Source organism: Ctenocephalides felis, unplaced genomic scaffold (genome assembly GCF_003426905.1).
Source record: "Ctenocephalides felis isolate EL2017-DRISC unplaced genomic scaffold, ASM342690v1 CF-g0.4_SCAFFOLD_01886, whole genome shotgun sequence".
NCBI lineage: Eukaryota > Metazoa > Arthropoda > Insecta > Siphonaptera > Pulicidae > Ctenocephalides > Ctenocephalides felis.
Genome location: NW_020538040.1, coordinates 112,063,160 through 112,088,136, shown reverse-complemented (window position 1 = coordinate 112,088,136; position 24,977 = coordinate 112,063,160). Strand labels below are relative to the sequence as shown.

Sequence of the window (24,977 nt, the reverse complement as noted above, 5' to 3'; positions counted from 1 at the left end):
TTCAATTTTTTTTTTTTTGAAAAAAAGGTTTTCTTTATTTTGACATATTTTGGAAGATCTGAACTTTTTTTCAAAGCAATCGTACTGCTTTAACTGCATAGAGACAAAATACAAAGCGCGTAAGCACCGCGTCGCTGTCTAACGGATAAACATTGATACGGAACCTATAGGAATGTACACGAAATTTATACTTATTGTTAAAATCTCTATAAAATATCTGATAATTTGATGTGCATATGTCTAATGATCATTTTTGACCGCCAAATGGCATTTTTTTTACTTTTTTCGTTAGGTCTCCGAAACCGCTAGACCTACCTTTATGAAAGTTTGATCAATTCTTTATCTTCTCAATACAAGTAAAATGCTTATTTGAATTATTAAAATCGGACGCTCTGTTCTCTTAAAAACTGAGGTACCATTTTTGGCACTTTTTGCCCCATATCTTCGGAACGGCTAGACCTGCCTCTGCCAAAAATTAATCAGCACGTCTCGTTATCAATACGAATCGAATGTTTTTTGAATTATTTAAATTGATTCATCCGTGTTCCCAAAATCGTCGAATAAAATTTGTATCCGCACACACATACATACACGCACACACACACGTAAAGATATATAAAAATTTTTATTTTCGATTTTTTTGCGATTACTATAACTTACTCTACGGGACGTTAACAATGTACAATTTTTTTAAAAAACTAGCTGTAAGTGGAATTCTGTCTTAAGGCAATTAAGGCATCGTGCCATGAGGCAAATTGCTGGAACTTCCCGTACCAAAAATTATTATTTTTTTAAAAACGATTAACATTTTTGAAAAAAATTTACTTTGAAAAAATAAGATTTTTGAGAAACTATAAATTGGACAAATAATTAGTTTTTTCGAAAAAAAAATTTTATTTCATTTTTTTACTTTTTCCTCTATATCTCCGAAACCGCTGGATCTACTTTCATGAAAATTTGATCGATTCTTCATCTTGTCAAGACAAATAAAATGTTTTTTGAATTATTCAAATCGGACGCTCCGTTCTCTTAAAAACGGAGGTACCGTTTTTGGCACTTTTTGCCCCATATCTTTGGAACGGCTAGACCTTCGCCAAAAACTAATCAGCACGTCTCCTTATCAATACGAATCGAATTTTTTTTGAATTATTGAAATCGGTTGATCCGTGTTCGCAAAATCGTCGACGAAAATTTGTATCCGCACATACATACACACACGTACATACATACATACATACACACACACACACACACACACATACATACATCCATTTTTTCTAAGGTATGCCGAAATGTTCAGAAACCTCTGAAACGTAAAGATATATAAAAATTTTCATTTTCGATTTTTTTGCGATTACTATAACTTGCCCTACGGGAAGTTAATAAAGCAAGTGTTTTGAATATGTACCAGTAGCGAAATAAGTTTAAGAATCGAAGAGTTCACGCTTTGTTCAACGCTTTCAGACCCCGCGACGGAGGTCGGTTAAAACAACAAAAGTTTCGAATAATCCGCCGTGGGTGTTTGTTTTTCAATAATATATAATATTTAAATCATTTGTATAGGAACAAGCTAATCAGTCACCCAAATTCATTAGCATGCTCGTTGATAACAGAAAACTATCCAAGAAGATTGAAAAGAAAAGCGCCACTGGATTTAAGCCATTAACTCTCCTGATAAAAAATGGAAATAATTTAATCATTATTTATAAGAAATTATTTAATAAGTAAATAGTTAAAATTATATAATTATTAATAAAATATTGTGAATTTTATATCGAATGGAAAAACAACTACTGAGTTGTTTTTTCCAACATGCCTTTGTAGTATACAATGTCCCGTTTCGGCTGACTATTGTAAATTCATCAAATTTATTGAATGTCCTTTACTGGACAGTTGTGAATAAAAGAGATAATAATAATAAAAAAATCATTTGTCAAAAATAACTGACATCTTTAGATTATAGAATATTCTGCAATAATTTCTCACATTATAACAGTATACTTTTAAATCCTTGATAAATTAATATATTGAAAATAAATCATATACTCATCTCGGAAACTTCTTCAACTTGCCATAAGACAAAAATTATTTTATGCATATTTAATTATATCAATTATAGTGCCCAAATATTTGTTGCAAGTCTGAATAAATATTATTATAATTTTGTAAATAAAATAAAACATTGTATACTGCGAAATTAGTTAGCAAATTGCAACCCATTTCCCTGTAGCAGTCGTGGCCGAGTGGTTAAGGCGTCTGACTCGAAAACAGATTCCCTCTGGGAGCGTAGGTTCGGATCCTACCGGCTGCGAAAATTTTTGTATATTTTTTTGGCTTAACAATAAAAGTAAAAATATTCTTATATGTTGGCAACACTTAATAATTTATTTTAATCGTAAATTCTATTACAAAATGAGCATTAAAATAAATTGAAACCTCAATGAATAATTATTGAGGTTATAGCAGGATTCACTAGTGCGATTTATAATAAACAATCAGTAATAAAAGTGTCATACTAAATTATTGATCTATAAAAAGTAATTTAAGTACAATTTCTTTCATAATTAGAAGGTAGCAGGATTTTTTAAATTTTTAGACAGTATTACTAATTTAATCGGTAATACAATAATGTAATAAGGTAGTTGTTTCAAATAATTTATATTATTATAAATAAATTTATCACTTATTCCAGCGTTTTTCATCGTATTAATTCTGAACCTAACATTGACATCATACTTTTCCCATTTTTGGTGTCAAACAATTCAGAATTCAGAGCAAATTTTTACTTAAAGGGATGTAGCTTCTCAATGAAAAGTCTCAATGAATTGCTATACGGCTTGATGGATTTGTTGTTTATCGCTTAACAAAAGTGTTAATACTATTTTTTGGTAATAAATAAAATTTAAAAGCTACAGCTGTTTAAATGCAAAAAGTCAAGTATGCTCAATGTACCCCATAGGTGGGGCAAGTTGAGCACTAAGAAAGTATAATGAAATCATAGGTTCAATGTCAATTAGTGATAAAATAAAATAAGTTTTTAATAACCAGTTCTATATTTATAGTCTCCATTGACAGAAAAAACAAAACCTATTGCTGGAAGTTAATAGTAATTGTCTTAGTGACAGAACAAGTTTAGCAACTATTCTCAACTAACCCCAACTCAGAATTTCAAAATAAAAGTGAGTTTATAAAAAAACCGTGAGAATTATACCCAGAATCTCTGTGCACATTAAAAGTACTATAATTATATGGAAGAATAACATTTACCTGATTAAAAATAAATAACATTTGACAAAACCAGACAAAAACTTGTGATGAATTACTTTAATTACTTTTTTACTTTTTGGTCTCAAAATAAACAAAACGCCCGTGAGGCTTACTAATTTGTCCAGCGGCCACTAGCGATACCAAACCTCTATCTTTCCGCCATATAATGCCTAAACGGACGGTGAATAGTTTTCGAGATATTTCGATTGCTCAACTTGCAACTATAGATGATAGCAACTTAAACAATTGCTCTATCTCTATGTGATGAATTTTATTACTACAATTTCGTAAGTTATAGTAATCGCAAAAAATCGAATATGAAAATGTTTGCTTATCTTCACGTTTTGAAGGTTTCTGAACATTTTTTAGAAGTTTATTGTTAGAAAAAATGGATGTAAGTGTGTTTGTGTTTGTGTATGTTTAGATACAACATTTTGTCCACGATTTCGCAAAAAATCGAATATGAAAATTTTTGCTTATCTTCACGTTTTGAAGGTTTCTGAACATTTTTTAGAAGTTAATTATTAGAAAAAATGGATGTATGTGTGTTTGTGTTTGTGTATGTTTAGATACAATATTTTGTCCACGATTTCGGGCGCACAAATCAACCGATTTGAATGACTCAAAAAATCGATTTCTACCGATGAAAAAAGATGCTGATTGGTTTTTGGTCCAGCCGATTCGAAGATACGGGACATAAAAGTGCCAAAAACGGTAATTCAATTTTTGAGATAACGGAGTACGCGATTTGAATTATTCAAAAAACATGTTACTTGTGTTGAGGAAATGAATAATTAATGAAATTTTTGGTAAGGCAGGTGTAGCGGTTTCGGAGATACAGACAAAAGAGCAAAAAAAAAGATGATTGTCAAAAATGATCATTAGACATATGCACATCAAGTTATTAGATATTAGATAAAACTTTTAAAAATGAGTATTAATTTTGTTACAATTTTGTTGGAATCCATACCAAGATTGTTAACTTTTAATGTTTACTTAAACGGTTTCAAAATTTTCAGAAATGTTTTTTTTTTTAATTTTCAAAAATATACAAAGTTTTATACTTCAAATATAATTTTTTTTTAAATTTACGATTTAGTGTGAAAAAGTACATATTTCAAACGCGTTATTTTGATCGTGAGAAATATATCCTCAGATGAATTCATTCGCCACTTCTTGCTAATGTAAACTTTCTTAAGTGTTTTTGAGCGATAAGATCGTCACTGTATATTATATGAACGATAAAATATATAGTGATTATAATTATCTATTAGAAAATGTTTAAAATAATTGTTATTAATCATTGATCAATATTTATTGATTACTGTCTTTTTCTTTCGAATATTTAATATGGGAAGTTCCAGCCTTATGACACGATGCCATGCCCCACTAGTTTGAATGATGCCGTAATATCGTGCAAGGGCTATTTTCACGTAAAATCTAATGCTTTTAGCCACTAACTTTCTGAGAAACTCATGCCAAAATAAGATTTTTTTATTTTAGAATAGATTCTACAAAAAGAAACTCAATAAAGATGAAAAAGCGTTACAGAAATCCGTTGCGTGTTTCATTTAATGAGAAAAGTATCAGCAAACGACAGAAATCCTAAGATTTCAATCATCATGCAAAAGAACTACTTGTTCGAAGATTTTATCGTTTTTTTTTTTTATTTTCCTCAGTTTTTTTTTCAGTTTGATCCCCAATTTTGACTTTAGATTCATGTTGAATGTTAAAAAGTACTTTAGAATATATATATATATATATATATATATATATATATATATATACCTACAGACAACTTTTTTTTATATTGTGGACTTGTGTTATCTGAAGTAAGGTATGATAAAAGAGTAAGCTTATTATTATAAGTCTAATTATAAGAGTTAAATCAAAGTTCATTTCCAAATTTTCGCTAAGTTAAATTTCGATAAGTCAGTTCGACATTGATAAAATAAAAGCACAATTGTTATATTTAGATATTTTTGTAGATCACATACCTTTAAGAAGGCCATTTTAATGTCCTATTTAATTAATCACACTAAATTGACTGATACTGAATTAGGTACGCTAATCTCTTTTTATACAATTCAAGTTTACGTATTCGAACGTACTTTCAAGGCCGTTTGCACCACATTATCTTACAATCATCCGAGCGTGTCCTGACCATTTTAAATGACCACAGATATTTTATGCATAAAACGATTTTAATTAGAGCAATTCCATTCGTGTTATAATATAAATGTATGCAACATTATTACAGAATCATCGCCATTTGTAGGCCGTGCCATTGATACAAAATAAAAGTGTTATTTTAACAACAATTGTTGCGTTACCCGATAAAAATTATTACATATATTTGATGCAATCACGTAAAATTAAAAATAACGGACACTCGGCTGTATTTGATTTTAAGTCAATACATTATAAACCAAGTTTATATATATATATATATATATATATATATATATACATATAATATATATATATACATATATATATATATATATATATATACATATATATATATATATACATATATATATATATATATATATATATATATATATATGTATGTATATAATAATTAGATTTTTTTGTTCGACGTTGAGACATATCTTGAATAATGATTTTCAGGCAGTCGTCAGTGAAAATTTTCAGTTTTAAAATTAAAAACAAAACATGTTCAGTTAATATTGTTTACTTTTCTATATTCATTTTATATGTAATGTATGATTTTTCTACATGTATTATTTAATATTTATAGTATTTATTTATAATGTATGATTTTCCTTGCGTGATACTGTTAACAAAGAATTGCTGATATGATATATATATATATATATATATATTTATATATGTATATATATATATATATATATATATATATAGCACATCTTGCACATCTACATTTCCAAATAAAAAGTGATGTCACTGCTATCCCTGAACTGCTATCCTGAACCCCTGATTCAAATTCTATAGCTCTAACTACTAATGCAAAAACCCATAAACAAAGTGAAATAATAATAATAAAACAATTAAGTATAACGTGTTTTTTAATCAAATTTTTTTTTACGAAATTTATTTTATCAATAATTTCTCTTAATGGATATAAGTTATGTCAGAATTATAATTAATTATTTTAAAATTATGTTTTGCCATGTTCGATCAAGCTACGTAAAATATTTCAGGCGTTATATGCAATCTTCAGATAAAACTAGTGGTGTATGGCATCGTGCCTAAGGGCAAATTTCTGGAACTTCCCGTATCATAATTTAATATTCGAGGAATAATAAATGTTTTCAAATGAAGATTATTATAAATACTGTAATTTATACATGTTTACAAAAAAGTAAATAATCAAAACTTAATTAATCAAATTGAAAATGAAGAACATCGACTAATATTTATAAGAATTATATTAACTGAATAGTAAAGTTAAAATTATTTATTTGAAATATATTAGTGATTAAAATTAAAATCCAAACTACTTTTGATAGGGTAGGGCGGGGCTAGTTGAGCATAGGGGCAAGTTGTGCAATAGAAATATCTCGAAAACTATTCACCGTCCGTTTAGGCATTATATGGCGGAAAGATAGAGATTTGGGAGAAATAGACATCCCGCGATCGCTAGTAGCCGCTGGACAAATGAGTGAGGCTCACGGGCGTTTCGTTTATTTTGAGACCAAAAAGTAAAAAAGTCATTCATAACGAGTTTTTGTCTGGTTTAGTCAAATGTTATTTATTTTTAACCAGGTATTTCATATTCTTCCATATAATTATAGTACTTTTAATATTCACAGAGATTCTGGGTATAGTACTCACGGTTTTTTTAAAAACTCACTTTTATTTTGAAATTCCGAGTTGGGGTAAGTTGAGCATAGTTGCTAAACTTGTTCTGTCACTAAGACAATTACCATTAACTTCCAGAAATTAATTATTATGTTTAAGATTTAAGCTAAGTTTATGAGTAATGATATAAAGAAATAATGATTTTAAACCAAAATACTGAATATAATGGTAAAATAATTCCTAGGTTAATTAATCGTTAATTATTCAAAGCAAATTACTATAAGTTTTGTTTTCTCTGTCAATAAAGACTATAAATATAGAACTGGTTATTAAAAACTTATTTTATTTCATCACTAATCAATATTGAACCTATAATTTCATTATACTTTTTTAGTGCTCAACTTGCCCCACCTATGGGGTACATTGAGCATACTTGACTTTTTGCATTTACACAGCTGTAGCTTTTAAATTTTACTTATTACCAAAAATTAGTATTAACACTTTTGTTAAGCGATAAACAAGAAATTCATTAAGCCGTATAGCAATTTATTGAGACTTTTCATTGAGGAGCTACATCCGTTTGAGTAAAAATTTGCTCAACTAGCCCCGCCCTACCCTATTCACTTTATCAATTGGAATCGAATGTTTATTGAACTATTCAAATCGGTTCATTCGTGCGTCCAAAAACGTGGACGAAAAATTGTATCCATATCTACAATTTTTTTGCTCATTTTGCTCGGTATCTCCGAAACGACAGGACCTCCCTTTGCCAAAAACTAATCACCACTTCCCCCAATCATTAAAAAATCTCTCAAAAACTCAATTTCTATTTTCTACACTATTTGCTTCGTATTTCCGTAACGGCTGGACCTGCCTTACCAAAAACTAATCATCATATCTTACTATCAATAGGAATCCAATGTTTATTGAACCATTCAAATCGGTTCATTTGTGCGCCCAAAAACGTGGACGAAAAATTGTTTTCATTTATACATACACACACATCTATTTTTTCTGAGGTATGCCAACATATTCCAAAACCTTTGAAACGTGAAGAAATGTAATTTTTTTTTATTTCGATTTTTGGACGATTACAATAACTTACCCTACGGGATGTTAATAACACTTGAAGTTATATTTCTATATATATATATATATATATATATATATATATATATATATATATATATATATTTGAACTGCTACTATAATTTGTTGTGATGTTCATTTCTTAACCTAACATTTTAATCTTGATGACATTATCAGATAGGGTAGTGCGGGGCTTAAAGATTCCCCGATATCTCAAACACAAGTAGTGTTAAAGGTTTATTAACAACAATATTTGAAAGTAGAGGAAATATGTATAGCTAGCCATCACCTTGATTTCTTCGACATAGATATCGGGAGATAAATGGCAATATTTGAAAATCCATATTTGTTAGTTGTTTGTTCTTATGGTTGTGAGCACTGCTTTTTAATAAGGAGACCTTAATATTATTTTCAAGTATACGTTATTTAATTGTTTTATAAGATGTATTGTCAATTTTAGGTTTAGTAAAATGAATAGTCTATATCGGCCGGGCGGTGATATTATTTTATGGTTTGCGAAATCGTGAATTACGAAAAAGGTAATTCGATAAGGTCTTTTTAACTTCCTGTAGGGCAAGTTATAGTAATCGCAAAAAAATCAAAAATGAAAATTTTTATATATCTTTACGTTTCAGAGGTTTCTGAATATTTTGGCATACCTTAGAAAAAATGGATGTAAGTGTGTGTGTGTGTGTGTGTGTGTATGTATGTATGTATGTACGTGTGTGTATGTATGTGCTGATACAAATTTTCGTCGACGATTTCGGGAACACGGATCAACCGATTTGAATAATTAAAAAAACATTCGATTCGTATTGATAAGGAGACGTGCTGATTAGTTTTTGGCGGAGGCAGGTCTAGCCGTTCCGAAGATACGGGGCAAAAAGTGCCGACAACGGTAACTCAGTTTTTAAGAGAACGGAGCGTTCGATTTGAATAATTCAAAAAACATTTTACTTGTATTGACAAGATGAAGAATCGATAAAATTTTCATGAAGGTATGGAGGCAAAAGTAAAAAAATGAGTCATTTGGCGGTCAAAAATGATCAAATGACATATGCACATCAAATTATCAGATATTTTATAGAGGTTTTTACAATAAGTATACATTTTGTTAACATTCCTGTGGGTTCCGTACCAATGCTTATGCGTTAGACAGCGACGCGGCGCTTACGCGCTTTATATTTTGTCCCTATGCAGTTAAAGCAGTACGATTGCTTTGAAAAAAAAAGTTCAGATCATCCACAATATGTCAAAATGAAAAAAAAAAATTTTTTTCAAAAAAAAAAATTAAAGAAAAAAAAATTTTTTCAATTTTTTTTTTTTCAAAAAAAAGTAATTTTTTGTCTAATTTATAGTTTCTCAAAAATATTTTTCAAAGTAATTTTTTTTTCAAAAATGTTAATCATTTAACATTAAGAACGTTTAAAAAATAATAATTTTTGGTACGGGAAGTTCCAGCAATTTGCCTTAAGGCACGATGCCTTAATTGCCTTAAGACAGAATTCCACTTACAGCTAGTTTATTTATTGAATTAATAGCCTGAAGAAGAAACCCTTATCAACATAATAAAAAAATCTAGGAAATATCAATTAAATGTATGGACCATTATATTCACCTTAATAAACAAAATATAGTTTTCTTTAGCTTTATTATCTAGATGGATGCCTGAATAAATAGTTTATAGTTTTATCAACACACGCACACATACATATACATATATATATATTTATATTTATATATATTTATATCATGAGAGTTTTGTCGACGTTGATACATATTTGTAATATTTTTGCAGCCCAACCGTCGAATTAAAAAAAAGATTAAATAACAAAATTATTTATTCCATTAAACGTTTCGATACTTGATGTGTGTCATCATTCAGTAATCAAACCAGGAAAAACAGGAAACATTAATTATGATGTAAAATTGATTGAACACTAAATGCAAACATTGCTATGCTACCAATAACATTAAGTATAGGAGGGCAATATGTGCTCCTCCTATTTCTCGTTTGTTAATATAATAGTATTTTATTATTTTACACAAATTTAGTGTTCAATCAATTTTACGTCATAATTAATGTTTCCTGTTTTTCCTGGTTTGATTACTGAATGATGACACACATCAAGTGTCGAAACGTTTAATGGAATAAATAATTTTGTTATTTAATCTTTTTTTTTTGATTCGACGGTTGGGCTATTACAAATATATTTATTTATATATATATATATATATATATATATATATATATTTATATTTATATTTATATTTATGCTATCAAGCTTTTTCAAAACTCATTTTTATACTTCAGATATAAAACATTATTGTTAAACTTATTTTTCATTGACAATCTTGACGATTAAATACTAAGATAAAAAAATTGAAATAAAATCACAAACTTTTTCTTTAAGAATATTCTTACAAATGCTATTCATTCATTATGGCATAATTTTGAGATTATTTGAAGCTATCACAATGAAATACATTTTTGTTTGATTTTATTGAATGATTTTAAAAAATTAAACCAACAGCAGAATTATAAACGTACAAATTGTTTAATTTAATTTCTAGTTTTTAAGGGCATATATATATATATATATATATATATATATATATATGTTAAAATTTTCTATAAACCATCAAATTAAATTATGACATGGAATTAACATTCATTCTTTAAATTTTCTTAGAAATAATATATTTCTTAAAAAAATAGTTTTTCAAAATTGAGTTAACAAAGTATAACAATGTGTAACTATTATTGGCCATCTTGACTCGTATGCACACTTAAGTTTTGTATAAAAAGGCATGCATATCATCAAATTCATTTCTATATTTTTACAAATAATTTTATAACATAATGGCTACAATACATATTTTACATACACATATTGCTATATATGTATATTTAAATATGTATTTATATATAATTGTTACTCGTTCACCATACATAATTAATATTACGCAAGTAAAACAATTTTTGCCTATGGTATATAAGACGAACTCCCCGACTTTCAAGTATCAGTTGAATTTGTGTCCACAAACAGTGCAAACATGGCAATTATTACCAAGGTGGCGACAACAATACTAACTACGTTTAACATAATAAGGAATAGTTTTGATTAATATGTGATGATATCGGATTTCAGTGTTTAGCTATCGCAGCTCTCGTAGGAGTAGCCTGTGCGGGATTGGTGCCAGGGCACGTCGGTGGATACTCTCACGGCTACGCCGTAGCTCACGCAGCCCCCGCCATCGGCCATTACGGCTATGGGGGTTATGGATATGGCGCTCACGGCTACGGCGGATTAGGCCAGAGCTACGCCAACTACGTAAGCCATAACGCACACGCGGTGGCCTACGCCGCACATGGTCATGGCTACGGATTGGGATACGAACGCGCCTACGACGGCTATGCTGGCTACGGACACGGACACGGACACGACTACTACGTAATCGATTTGCGATAAAATATTTTTTTATTCTAATGAAGAACGTCGGCTACTATAACTTTTCTATTTGCAGTCTCACCCTAAATATCAATACAACTACGGCGTTGCCGATCATCACACCGGCGATGTAAAATCTCAACACGAAGTTCGCGATGGAGATGTCGTTAAAGGTAAAAAACAAAATCAAACACATTTAAAAAATATAATCAATACAATATTTCTTCAATGCAAATCCTTTTTTGTCAATTACAGGCCAATACTCCTTGGTGGAACCAGATGGTTCCGTAAGAACGGTCGACTACACAGCCGATGATGTCCACGGATTCAACGCGGTTGTGTCCAAAAGTGCACCAACAGTTCATCATTACTAAGTAATTGTTGACAATTAGGAAAATATTCCAGAAACTGACCACCGGCCATGTGCTACTCATTTAGTGAATATAATTTCAAATAGAAAAATCTAAGGCGTTTTGTAATTAATGTACAACAATAGAAATTCTCAACAAAGGAAAGATTTATAAAATTAGTGGATAAATAACAGAAATATATTATATTGCAATATTTTGTGTTATTATTTTCACAGTACAATTTGTAGTATTTTCCATTTAAACAAATATATAATAGGGTAGAGCGGGTATATACTATCTTTGACAACGTGTAACAATTTTTCTGATTGCTAATAGTCTAAGAGCCAGTGAACTATTTGACTAACCTGTTTTCTCAAAGCTAGAAATTTTTAAATGATATTTTATTATCGGTACATTAAGAAAGCGCCGGTCTGGCAGGCATCTCGCGATTGCGTCTTCATCTCTCGAGCTTTTAAAAATGTAAAAAAAAAATTTTTTTTAACTTGCTTTCACAAGGCTATAATTTTAATATGTTGTAATTTATATATGTTTAAGTGCAAAAATAAATTGACAGACTATTTGGACGATTGTAAGTGTATGCCAGACGATTGTAAAGTTTAAAAAAAAATTATTTTTTTCAACTTGTTTACACAAAGCTATAATTTTAATATGTTGTAATTTATATATGTTTAAGTGCAAAAATTAATTGACAGACAATTTGGACGATTATAAGTGTATGCCAGACGATTGCAAAGTTTAAAAAAAAATTTTTTTAACTTGCTTTCACAAAGCTATAATTTTAATATGTTGTAATTTATATATGTTTAAGTGCAAAAATAAATTGACAGACAATTCGGACGATTGTAAGTGTATGCCAGACGATTGCAAAGTTAAAAAAAAAATTAACTTGCTTTCACAAAGCTATAATTTCAATATGTTGTAATTTATATATGTTTAAGTGCAAAAATAAATGGACAGGCAATTCGGACAATTGTAAGTGTATGCCAGACAAATTTTTATTGTTTTCCCGCAAGTATCAAACCTGCATATAACACAAATTATTTTCACTGTCTCCATAATTAACACCAGCACAAAAGACTGTTAAGTTTTTTTTTAATGTAATTTTTATATAATGCCACGAAAAATGATTTACTTAAGGCCGCTGTCGATTATAACTCAAGTTAGTAGTTAACTATAATTTTATTATTATTATAGACTAGTGCTTCCCAACGTGGGGCGCACGCCCCACTGGGGGGCAATTTGTAATTTCAGGGGGAAATTTGAAAATTTTGGTAATTGAGATTTGAATATTTCTCGTTACTTTATAATGAAACTACAACTACCCATTATAATCTAAAAATGATATATGCGATACTGCTTATATAGAACTAAACATTATGAAAAATAATGTTGCGCAATGCAAAAATTCTATAGTTCAAATAGCCCTTCACTAATTATTTTAATCTTTAATATTCCAATTTATAAAAATTACCCAAAAATTAGGCAAATCAAGTTTCTGACTGCTTGGCAAAGTGCTTTATGTTAAGGCCTGTGACAAGACTCGACTTGAAATGTGCACAAAAAAAGTGATATTAACTATACTAAAGTTAATTGCGAAGCTTTATGCGAACAGTGTTTTATACAAGGCTTTAAAAGCGGAAAAATCGTAAATATGACATTAGTTTTGTATTCACTGTCAGTAACTATGGCTAAAGATGGAATTAATTTAAAACAAACTAGTTTTCATTGTATCATTAAATAGTATAAGGTTGGCGACTAAGTGCAGTTTTTATTCTTAGATTGCGTCAAATGATTCTTTAGGTTTGTTAAAGTAGTCTACATGTTAAACACTTTTTTTTATTGTATAGTGAGAAATTTAGCTGTAGATTGGTAGAAAATACTTTTTTGATCGGTTATGTAATTGTCGTTTAGCGTTTTATTGAAAGATGGAATATTAAAACAAACATTTTAGTCAAATTTTACATTTTTATTTCTGCAAAGGGTAAAACCATGTTCCCAAAGAATTTCCACTCAATGCTGCTCTGATCGTCCAGTTAAAACCTAATTAAAGCAATAATCGATTCGGCTAATAGAAAAAATTTGGTTATATTTAAAAATTATTGGGGGTGGCTTGAAATTTTTCTCCACATCCGCCAAATATTTCTGACCACAAACCATCTTCTATATATCTGTTTAAAACTCTTGAATTAAAAAAAAAATCATGATGGTGTCAAATTGTGCCTAATTCAGTTTTTGCTAATAAAAACTAGAAGTTTTATAAACTTGGAATAATAATGCCTCTTGGAAAATTACAAAAGGTCATCTATCAAAATGGTATACAGAAAAAAGTTATTTAATTCTACGCAAAAATTGTCCTTGATTTTCTAACAAACGATACGCACTTAATTAGTTGCCAACGATAACTACTAATTTCTAACAAAAGACGCGCACTTACTTAGTTGCCAACCTATTAACTAAAAAAGATTTAACATAAATATATATATATATATATAAAATATAGATATATTTCCATTCTGAGTTAAGAAAATGTCAACTAGCTAAGTAAATTCGTTAAGAAATGGCTTTATGAAGAAACTAAAACCAAATGGCCAAATGTAATCATATGTACAAACATTTGATATAATTTATTGACAAAAAGAAAAAGCTTAGTAAGTTACAACCTAATATAAAATCTTTATTTTAGCCTAAGTATTGCATTAAATGAATTTTGAAAAAACAGTCCATAAATAAATAAGTAAAAAGTATTGCATTTAATAAATAAAACTAGATTGAAATTCACGTTTTTTGGCTTATTCCGAAATTTTACTTATGATGTTTAATAACAATTTAATAGCGATATCATCTTAAAAGTTATCATTCACATTTTTTCAGAAACAAAAAAAAATTGTATGGGGGGCATACAATTGTACTCGACTGGCAAATGCTTGCAATCGCCTGAATGGTCTGGCTATTTACATACACTTTGTAAATAGTCGAAAGAATACACCCTCAAAATTTTAACTATGTTGGAGCTGGTTATGAATTACTATCCCGATGACAACTTTGCAATCGTCTGGCATACACTTACAATCGTCCGAATAGTCTGTTAATTTTTTTTTTTGCACTTAAACATATATAAATTACAACATATTGAAATTATAGCCTTGTGACAGCAAATTAAAAAAAAAATACATTTTCAAAAGCTCGAGGGATGAAGACGCAATCGCGAGATGCCTGCCAGACCGGCACTTTCTTAATGTACCGATAATAAAATATCATTCAAAAAATTTCTAGCTTTGAGAAAACAGGTTAGTCAAATAGTTCACTGGCTCTTAGACTATTAGCAATCAGAAAAATTGTTACACGTTGTCAAAGATAGGATATACCCGCTCTACCCTATTATATATTTGTTTAAATGGAAAATACTACAAAATATTGTACTGTAAAAATAATAACACAAAATATTGCAATATAATATATTTCTGTTACTTATCCACTAATTTTATAAATCTTTCCTTTGTTGAGAATTTCTATTGTTGTACATTAATTACAAAACGCCTTAGATTTTTCTATTTGAAATTATATTCACTAAATGAGTAGCACATGGCCGGTGGTCAGTTTCTGGAATATTTTCCTAATTGTCAACAATTACTTAGTAATGATGAACTGTTGGTGCACTTTTGGACACAACCGCGTTGAATCCGTGGACATCATCGGCTGTGTAGTCGACCGTTCTTACGGAACCATCTGGTTCCACCAAGGAGTATTGGCCTGTAATTGACAAAAAAGGATTTGCATTGAAGAAATATGGTATTGATTATATTTTTTAAATGTGTTTGATTTTGTTTTTTACCTTTAACGACATCTCCATCGCGAACTTCGTGTTGAGATTTTACATCGCCGGTGTGATGATCGGCAACGCCGTAGTTGTATTGATATTTAGGGTGAGACTGCAAATAGAAAAATTATAGTACCCGACGTTCTTCATTAGAATAAAAAAATATTTTATCGCAAATCGATTACGTAGTCGTCGTGTCCGTGTCCGTGTCCGTAGCCAGCATAGCCGTCGTAGGCGCGTTCGTATCCCAATCCGTAGCCATGACCATGTGCGGCGTAGGCCACCGGGTGTGCGTTATGGCTTACGTAGTTGGCGTAGCTCTGGCCTAATCCGCCGTAGCCGTGAGCGCCATATCCATAACCCCCATAGCCGTAATGGCCGATGGCGGGGGCTGCGTGAGCTACGGCGTAGCCGTGAGAGTATCCACCGACGTGCCCTGGCACCAATCCCGCACAGGTTACTCCTACGAGAGCTGCGATAGCTAAACACTGAAATCCGATATCATAACATATTAATCAAAACTATTCCTTATTATGTTAAACGTAGTTAGTATTGTTGTCCCCACCTTGGTGATAATTGCCATGTTTGCACTGTTCGTCGACACAAATTCAACTGGTGCTCCGATTTCGAGACATTTGCCTTATATAGTTCGTACGAATTTCGATCGGTCGCGATCAAAAGTACACCCAAGGTCGTTCGTTTTCCTCCCTCTCTTGGAATTTAAATTCCATATCACGCAACTGTCCAAGCGTGTCTTCGCCAAGAAAGTACGCTGACGTATATTATTACCGGAAATTGAGAAACAGTGCAACATAAAAAAATCAACAATAAAATAGATATTTTACTAACAATTTAGTATATAATATTTCAAAAATTTCACCATAATACAGATTACGATTTTCGACAAAATTAATACGATATGAGGTAACAATAATCGAAACTGGTGTATACTAAATCATATGTTTTTTCTCGTTACTTTGTGTAATAAATAGAATATAATTTGGTAATCTGTAGTTTGTAATAAATGGCACAGTAAGTGCTAAGAAATACATTTTGAAAAAAATACATTTTAAAACTATTTTGTCTCTGCTATTGCATTTATATTAAGATACGTTTTCAACTGACTTAAATTGCAATTCATAAATTGTTAGTGAAATCTGAACACTATAAAGTGAAAATTAACTAAAAACATGAAAAACATCTAGCTACAAAAACGATAAACGGTTTATGACAATTATTTCTATAAGAATCAGTGTTGAAATAACAATTGTTTTGCAATAATTATTAGATAGTCAATACTTGTGTGAATCGAAAGTATGGGTTAATAATCAATAATAGTTTGAGTAAACATATCATTATCAATATAATATTGCATATTATTCTATTCTTTTTAAATAAATACTTTCATAATATACATATATTATATATCGTATCTTATATCTTCTATATACGAGGTGTGTTCAAAAAGTACCCGGAATTACTAATAATTAAATTTCGCGGGTCTGGAGTGTCTGATTGTCAAAATTTTTTTTTTATTGTGTTGGTATACATGCCCCTAAAGTATGATGAAATTTTCAGCTATATTCACTGTTTACTTTGTCTGTGGTAGTCGCTAAGGTTCGACGTGTTTTTCTGAGCTCGGCGATTTTTACAATGGAAGAATTGAAAAGTCAAAGAATTTGTATTAAATTTTGCGTAAAAAATGAAATAAAGTGTTGCAAAGTGCAAAAATTCACCAGATATGGCTCCGTGTGACTTTTTCCTATTCCCAAAGTTGAAGAGACCCATGAAAGGACGGCGGTTTTCCTCGATTGAAGAAAATCGCTGAGAGTGCTCAAGGACATATCAAAAAGTGAATATCAAGGGTGCTTCGAAAATTGGAAAAAACGCTGGCATAAGTGTATTATATCTGGGGGGGACTACTTTAAAGGGGACCACATTAATGTAGACGAATAAATAAATATTTTTTTGAAAAAACGAAAATTCCGGGTACTTTTTGAACAGACTGTATATAAAAATAAGTCGGGGTTCCTGACGAAATAACTCCAGATCGCACGAACCGATTTCGACGATTATGCATTCGTTGGAAAGGTCTCGGGCTCCGCAAGGTTTATAGCTAAGAAAATTAGTGGTGCATGGCATCGTGCCTTAATGCAAATTGCTGGAACTTCACGCACCGTAATTGAAAATTCGAGTAATGACATATGTAAGAATTATCAGAATTATGTTTGGTGAAATCAACGAGCAATTCTTTCCGCAAAGAATAATGATGTACACGCACTGAATTACACCATTCAATCAAAAATTGCTGGCGATTTGGTGACATATCAATGATTCCGACTGGTCTTCCGTTTTCTTCGAACGATTGCAATTTCCATTTCGCCTTGCGTTCGCAATGACAACTAACAAGTCGCAAGGCCAATCGCTACGGGATAAATTTCAAATAGATTATTTAGAAAATCATTGTTTTTCACATGGGCATTTATATGTTGCCGGTTCACGAGTTGGAAAACCATCCGCTTTGTTTGTGTTAACGTCAGACCAAAAAACAAAAAATGTGGTTTACCAAAGAGCACTTCAATGAAACGGATAATTTGCGAATTCACTTTCATTTACTTAGAGAAGTTCAACTAAAAAATACTTCATTTTTGTAATCGAAATAAATTCATTACTGTTGTGTAATAAAATCAAATTTTTCCTTTTCAAATATAAAACAAAAAAAAATTCTTCATGTTTCTCACGAAACTATCTGGTGGCGAAATGGAGTTCGTCGGGTTTGCTAGTTATATATAATATTTCAAAAATTTTACCATAGTACAGATTACGATTTTGAGTAAACATATCATTATCAATATAATATTGCATAATATTCTATTCTTTTTAAATAAATACTTTCATAATATACATATATTATATATCGTATCTTATATTATATATAATATTTCAAAAATTTCACCATAATACAGATTACGATTTTCGCCTAAATTAATACGATATGAGGTAACAATAATCGAAACTGGTATATACTAAATCATATGATTCTTCTCGTTACTTTGTGTAATAAATAGAATATAATTTGGTAATTTGTAGTTTCTAGTAAATGGCACAGTAAGTGCTAAGAAATACATTTTGGAAAAATACATTTTAAAACTATTTTGTCTCTGCTATTGCATTTATATTAAGATAAGTTTTCAACTGAGTTACATGACTTAAATTGTAATTTATAAATTGTTAGTGAAATCTGAACACTATAAAGTGAAAATTAACTAAAAACATAAAAAACATCTAACTACAAAAACGATAAACGGTTTATGACAATTATTGCTATGAGAATCAGTGTTGAAATAACAATTGTTTTGCAATAATTATTAGATAGTCAATACTTGTGTGAATCGAAAGTATGGGTTAATAATCAATAATAGTTTGAGTAAACATATCATTATCAATATAATATTGCATAATATTCTATTCTTTTTAAATAAATACTTTCATAATATACATATATTATATATCGTATCTTATCATATATCTATCATATAATAATATACTTTTTTTAAATTGGGTCATAATGCAACTTTAAGTAATGATTTCTAAATGTAATTACATTTTAATTAATCGTTGTTAATTTTAATGCATTTTTGATCCAAAATTAAAAGATTGCGATACTGAAAAGTTATGAAAACCGGTAAAATATTTTAAGTTAAGTTGAAAATTTAATACATAAATTATTTTTAACTTTCCGTAGGATAATTATCTTTTATGTTTAACATTTTTGATATTTTAGTTTGAATTAAAAAAGACATTTGATACATTAGTTAATGTCGAGTTGAAATAAATCTGTTTTATAAAATAGTCAATATTTGCCATAAATAATAATCACTAAAAATATCTTCTATTTATATCAAAAGGGATAATAACAAGATATTGACATAATGAGTAGACGTGCAAACTTTTTTGTTTGAAAACAATAACCCTTCTAATGGAAATACATGAAACACATTTACATTAGCTTTTATTCGTCAATCGGCTATTATTAACTTACCGAAGGAGAAGTTTATGTTTCTCATTCTGAATTGAATGAGACCAAGTTTGGAATGCGAGTGTGTGCATTTTTTCTTATTGTTTGAACTGCAATCAGAACTCCTATATGTTCTATAAGCTGTTGGTTAACGACTTAAGACTACTTAGTTTATGAGAGGCAATCCATCGATTAACCATTCTCTTATGTGTGGGATATTTTTGATATTAGCTTTTACGTCTAATAGTTAACATATGATTGGATGTTGCAGCTATGTCCACGAAAGACGATTTCCACTTGGAATTGTATTGTGATGTATAACCCCAAGTGGAAATTTGACATCAAAGCTGCCTGATGTCGGGCTACGGCGGTAGCGAAATCGATCCAGCGAACCTGGAACTAGTTGCTGCTAGTCCACGCTCCAACCGATATCGCCACCGCTGGCCCAAGTGTGTGCGTGAACAGATTTTTTGCCGTATATCGACATTTTCTTAAAAACGGCTGGACCAATTTTTTTATATTTTTTTACGTTTCAAATGTTTCTAAATATTTTGGCATACTTTAGAAAAAATGGATGTATGTGTGTGTGTGTGCGGATACAAATTTTCGTCGACGATTTCGGGAACACCAATCAACCGATTTAAATAATTCAAAAAACATTTGATTCGTATTAATAAGGAGCCGTGCTGTTCAGATTTTGGCGAAGACAGGACTCGCCGTTCCGAAGATACGGCGCAAAAAGTGCCAAAAACAGTAACTTAGTTTTTACAGAACGGAGCGTCCGATTTTAATAATTTAAAAAACATTTTACTTGTATTGACAAGATGAATAACTGATTAAAATTTTGGGAAGGCAGGTCTAGCGATTATGGACTCTCAATAAAAATAAGTTAACTAGTATGGCATCGTGCCTTGGGGCAAATTCCTGAAACTTCCCGTACCGTAAAGAAATGTTTGAGAAATATTGAATGTTTTCAAATAGATTATTATAAATATTGTAACATTGTCTAATATTTATAAGAATTATATAAACTGAATTGCAAAGTTGAAATTATTTTTTTAAAGTATATTAGAACTTTAGTCAGAATTTAAAATAAAATCTGAATTATTTTCGATATACAATTTAAAAAAAAAAATTAAACAAAATTTTTGAAACAGTTTTTTTTCCAAAATCAATTATTTTGTTAAAACACGCATTTTTTGAATCACTTAAATCGGACGCTTAGTTCTCTCCAAAACTGTCATTTGTTGCACATTTAGCTCTGTATCTTCGAATTGGCTGAGCTTGCCTTTGCCAAAAACTAACAACCAGTTCTCCCAATTCAAGATCATTCAAATCGGATGCTCCGTTCTCTCAAAAACTCGATTTCTATTTTCTGCACTCTTTGCTCTTTATCTCCGCACTGCTGGACCTGCCTTTGCCAAAAACTAATCAGCACATTTTCCTACCAATAGGAATCGAATATTTTTGAACCATTCAAATCGGTTGATCCGTGCGCCCAAAAACGTGAAAGAAAAAATGCGGACACACAAAGCACACATACACACTCAAACACACACACACACACAAACATACATCCCTCTCTTTTGAGGTATGCCAAAATGTTCAGAAACCTTCAAAACGTCGAGAAATGCAAAAATTTTCAATTTCGATTTTTGGACGATTACAATAACTTACCTACGGGAAGTTAAAAAAGTGCCATTTGGCGGTCAAAAATGTTTATTGGACATATGTACATCAAATTATCAGATATTTGATAGAAATTATAATATTGTGTACACATTTTGTGTAATTTTTTTGGGTTTCGTATCATTCGGTTCGTAATCGATTGCGAGGTGTTTTTACAAAAGGCAATTTTGCCGTTTCGGAGGTATGGAACGCAAAGGGTGTAAAAACGGTTATGCAGTTTTTGAAAGAACGGATCATCCGATTAGATTAATTCAAAATACATTTTGCTTGAGTAGACGGTGTGCAAAAATGCATTTACAGAAAATTTTGTAATTTTGAAAATTTTCAAAAAAAAATAAAAATTTTCAAAAAAATTCAAATTTTCGAAATTTTTTATCAGTTTCAATAACTAGTTGTAAGTGGAATTATGTCTTAAGGCAATTAGGGCATCGTGCCTTAAGGCAAATTGTTGGAACTTCCCGTACCAAAAATTTTTTTTTTTTTTAAAAACGATTAACGTTTTTGAAAAAATTTTACTTCAGAAAATTAGATTTTTGAGAAACTATAAATTTGACAAAAAATTACTTTTTTTTTTAAATAATTTTTTTTTTGAAAACATAAATTTTTTTTGAAAAAAATGTTTTCTTCATTTTGGCATATTTTAGAAATTCTGAACTTTTTTTCAAAATAATCGTACTGCTTGAACTGCGTAGAGACAAAATGTCAAAGCGCGTAAGTGCCGCGCCTAACGGATAACCATTGGTACGGAACCCATAGAAATGTAAAACTAGCTGTAAGTAGAATTCTATCTTAAGGCAATTAAGGCATCGTGCCTTAAGGCAAATTGCTGGAACTTCCCGTACCAAAAATTATTATTTTTTAAAAAACGATTAACATTTTTGAAAAAAAATTACTTCGAAAAAATAAGATTTTTGAGAAACTATAAATTGGACAAAATTATTTTTTTTAAAATTTTTTTTTTTAATAAAAAAATGTTTTCTTTTGACATATTTTGGAAGATCTGAACTCTCTTTCAAAACCATCGTACTGCTTTAACTGCATAGATACAAAATATAAAGCGCGTAAGCGCCGCGTCGCTGTCTAACGGATAAACATTGGTACGGAACCCATAGGAATGTAAACAAAATGTATATTTATCGTTAAAATCGCTATATAATATCTGATAATTTGATGTGCATATGTCTAATGATCATTTTTGACCGCCAAATCGCATTTTTTTTTTTACTTTTTTTGTTAGATCTCCGGAACCGCTAGACCTGCCCTCATGAAAATTTGATTAATTCTTCATCTTGTCAATACAACTAAAATGTTTGTTGAATTATTAAAATCGGACGCTCCGTTCTCTTAAAAACTGAGGTACCGTTTTTGGCACTTTTTGCCCCATATCTTCGGAACGGCTAGACCTGCCTCCGCCAAAAACGAATCAGCACGTCTCCTTGTCAATACGAATTGAATGTCTTTTGAATTATTCAAATTGCTTTATCTGTGTTCCCGAAATCGTCGACGAAAATTTGTATCCGCACACACATACATACACGCACACACACACACACACATACATACATCCATTTTTTCTAAGGTATGCCCAAATATTCAGAAACCTCTGAAACGTAAAGATATATAAAAATTTTCATTTTTGATTTTTTTGCGATTACTTTAACTTGCCCTACGGGAAGTTAAAAAAAAACTAAATTTAGAAAAATTAAAATAAAAAATAATTTCTCTATTTCTTGAGAATATTTCGAAAATTTCAAAAAAAACGAACATTTTTAAAAATTTCTTAATTCTCAAATATTTAGAAAAAACGTTTTTTTTTAAATTCCAAAAAATTTCAAACTTCTAATAAAATTTCAAAATTTTGAAAGAATTTCTAAATTATCAAAAAAAATTAATTTAAAAAAAATTTACTCTTTAAACTTACATATAAGTTGTTTATAATATACGCTCATCGCCCAATTTAAAAAGCACTTATAAATTTACAGGATGTATTTATAATAACAATTATTATATATTTTAATTATTTATAAAATTATTATATATTTTTTATATTTATAAAAACAATTATTGATTATTTTCATTCCTCGAATGTTTAATTACGGTACGGTAAGTTCCAATTTGCCTTAAGGCACGATGCCATACGTCCCACTAGTTATTATTATTTTTTTGACGTTAAATACCATAGTCTTATAGATCATACTAAAATATTACGGCCCTACGACAATTAGTTCAACTTTAAAAATTTGTCAAAGTTTGCAAAAATTAATATCGTTTTTTGGCTTTTGTCAATATTAGATTTTTAATCGACGTTTGCTCAAAAACGCCTGAACCGATTTCAAAAATTTAAAAACCATTTTACGTATCTCGATAAAGATTATCGTTTCTTAGTTTTGTGCAACGATCGGCCGATCCGTTTCTTCCTAAGTGGGAAAAAAGTGTTAAACTTTTCATCCACATTTAAGCTCATACTTCCAAATCGATTTTAAAAAATAAATTTGTTAAAATTAAAATTAGACGATTTACTTGGTATAATGATAGAGTTCTTGATCTTAATGGACATACTAAACCATTAAATTCCTACGGAAGCTGGTTCAATTATAAAAATTATTGATTTGTAAAAAGTTGCTATTAGAAAATACTCCGATACTTCCTCCGTTTTCAAATACGTGTAATAAATGCACTCGGAATACTTTTAATCACTCACACACACCGTCTACACAAGCAAAACGTTTTTTGATTAAAACTAATCGTCTGATCCAAAAACTGCATAATCATCTTTACACCCTTTGCGCTCTATACCTCCGGAACGACAAGATGTGCCTTTTGCGATAACGACCAAGTATGATCCGAATGTTTTTTCAATCTTACAAATCGGTTATACCATTCTGTCGAAAATGTCGAGGTCATTTGTTTGAACAATATAAATGAACTACAAAATTAAAAATCTTGGTACGGAAACCCAAAAAAATTGACACAAAATGTGTAGACATTAAAATCTTTATGGAATATCTGATAATTTGATAATTTGTCTGATGAACATTTTTGGCCGCCAAATGGATTGTTTTTAACTTTTTTTATTGAGAGTTTATAATCGCTGGATCTGATTTTCCAAAAATTTAAACAGTTTTTTTTAGTCAATACAAACTAGTCATGCCTTAAGGCAAATTGCTGAAACTTCCCGCGCCAAAAATTATTTTTTTTAAAAAACCTAAACTCTAAAAAATGATTTTTTTGAGAATTTTTGACAAAATATGTCTAATTTTCATTTTCAAATTTTTTTTAATTGAATTTTTCTGAACATTTTAAACTTTTTATCAATGCAATCATTTGCGTGTCTATTTTAGAAAAGAAATATAGAAGTGCAAAAGCGCCGCATCGCAGTCTAACGGATAAATATGTATACGAACCCATTGAAATGTAAACAATTTTTATACTTATTATTAAAATCTCTATAAAATATCTGATAATTTGATGTGCATATGTCTAAT

At 29.9% G+C, this 24,977-nt stretch overlaps 1 protein-coding gene, 1 non-coding gene and 1 pseudogene across 2 annotated transcripts; 2 read left to right on the top strand and 1 right to left on the bottom strand.

Annotated features, from left to right (window-relative positions):
• Positions 1-2,229: 2,229 nt before the first annotated feature.
• Trnas-cga lies at positions 2,230-2,311 on the top strand. The gene has a single exon. It is a non-coding gene; the product is annotated as a tRNA-Ser (tRNA).
• Positions 2,312-11,202: 8,891 nt separating this feature from the next.
• LOC113375717 (cuticle protein 19-like) lies at positions 11,203-11,971 on the top strand. The gene is made up of 4 exons (XM_026615662.1): positions 11,203-11,220; positions 11,298-11,600; positions 11,674-11,770; positions 11,853-11,971. Exons 1-4 carry the CDS (start codon positions 11,203-11,205, stop codon positions 11,969-11,971), a joined length of 537 nt encoding a protein of 178 aa, XP_026471447.1.
• Positions 11,972-13,790: 1,819 nt separating this feature from the next.
• On the bottom strand, positions 13,791-16,368 carry LOC113375716 (annotated as a pseudogene).
• Positions 16,369-24,977: the final 8,609 nt, after the last annotated feature.

Bases quoted from the DNA above. Each gene is read 5' to 3' on its own strand.
- LOC113375717 (XM_026615662.1), top strand. The intron at 11,601-11,673 runs GTAATCGATTTG...TTCTATTTGCAG, and splicing joins GACACGGACACGACTACTAC to TCTCACCCTAAATATCAATA. The intron at 11,771-11,852 runs GTAAAAAACAAA...TGTCAATTACAG, and splicing joins CGATGGAGATGTCGTTAAAG to GCCAATACTCCTTGGTGGAA.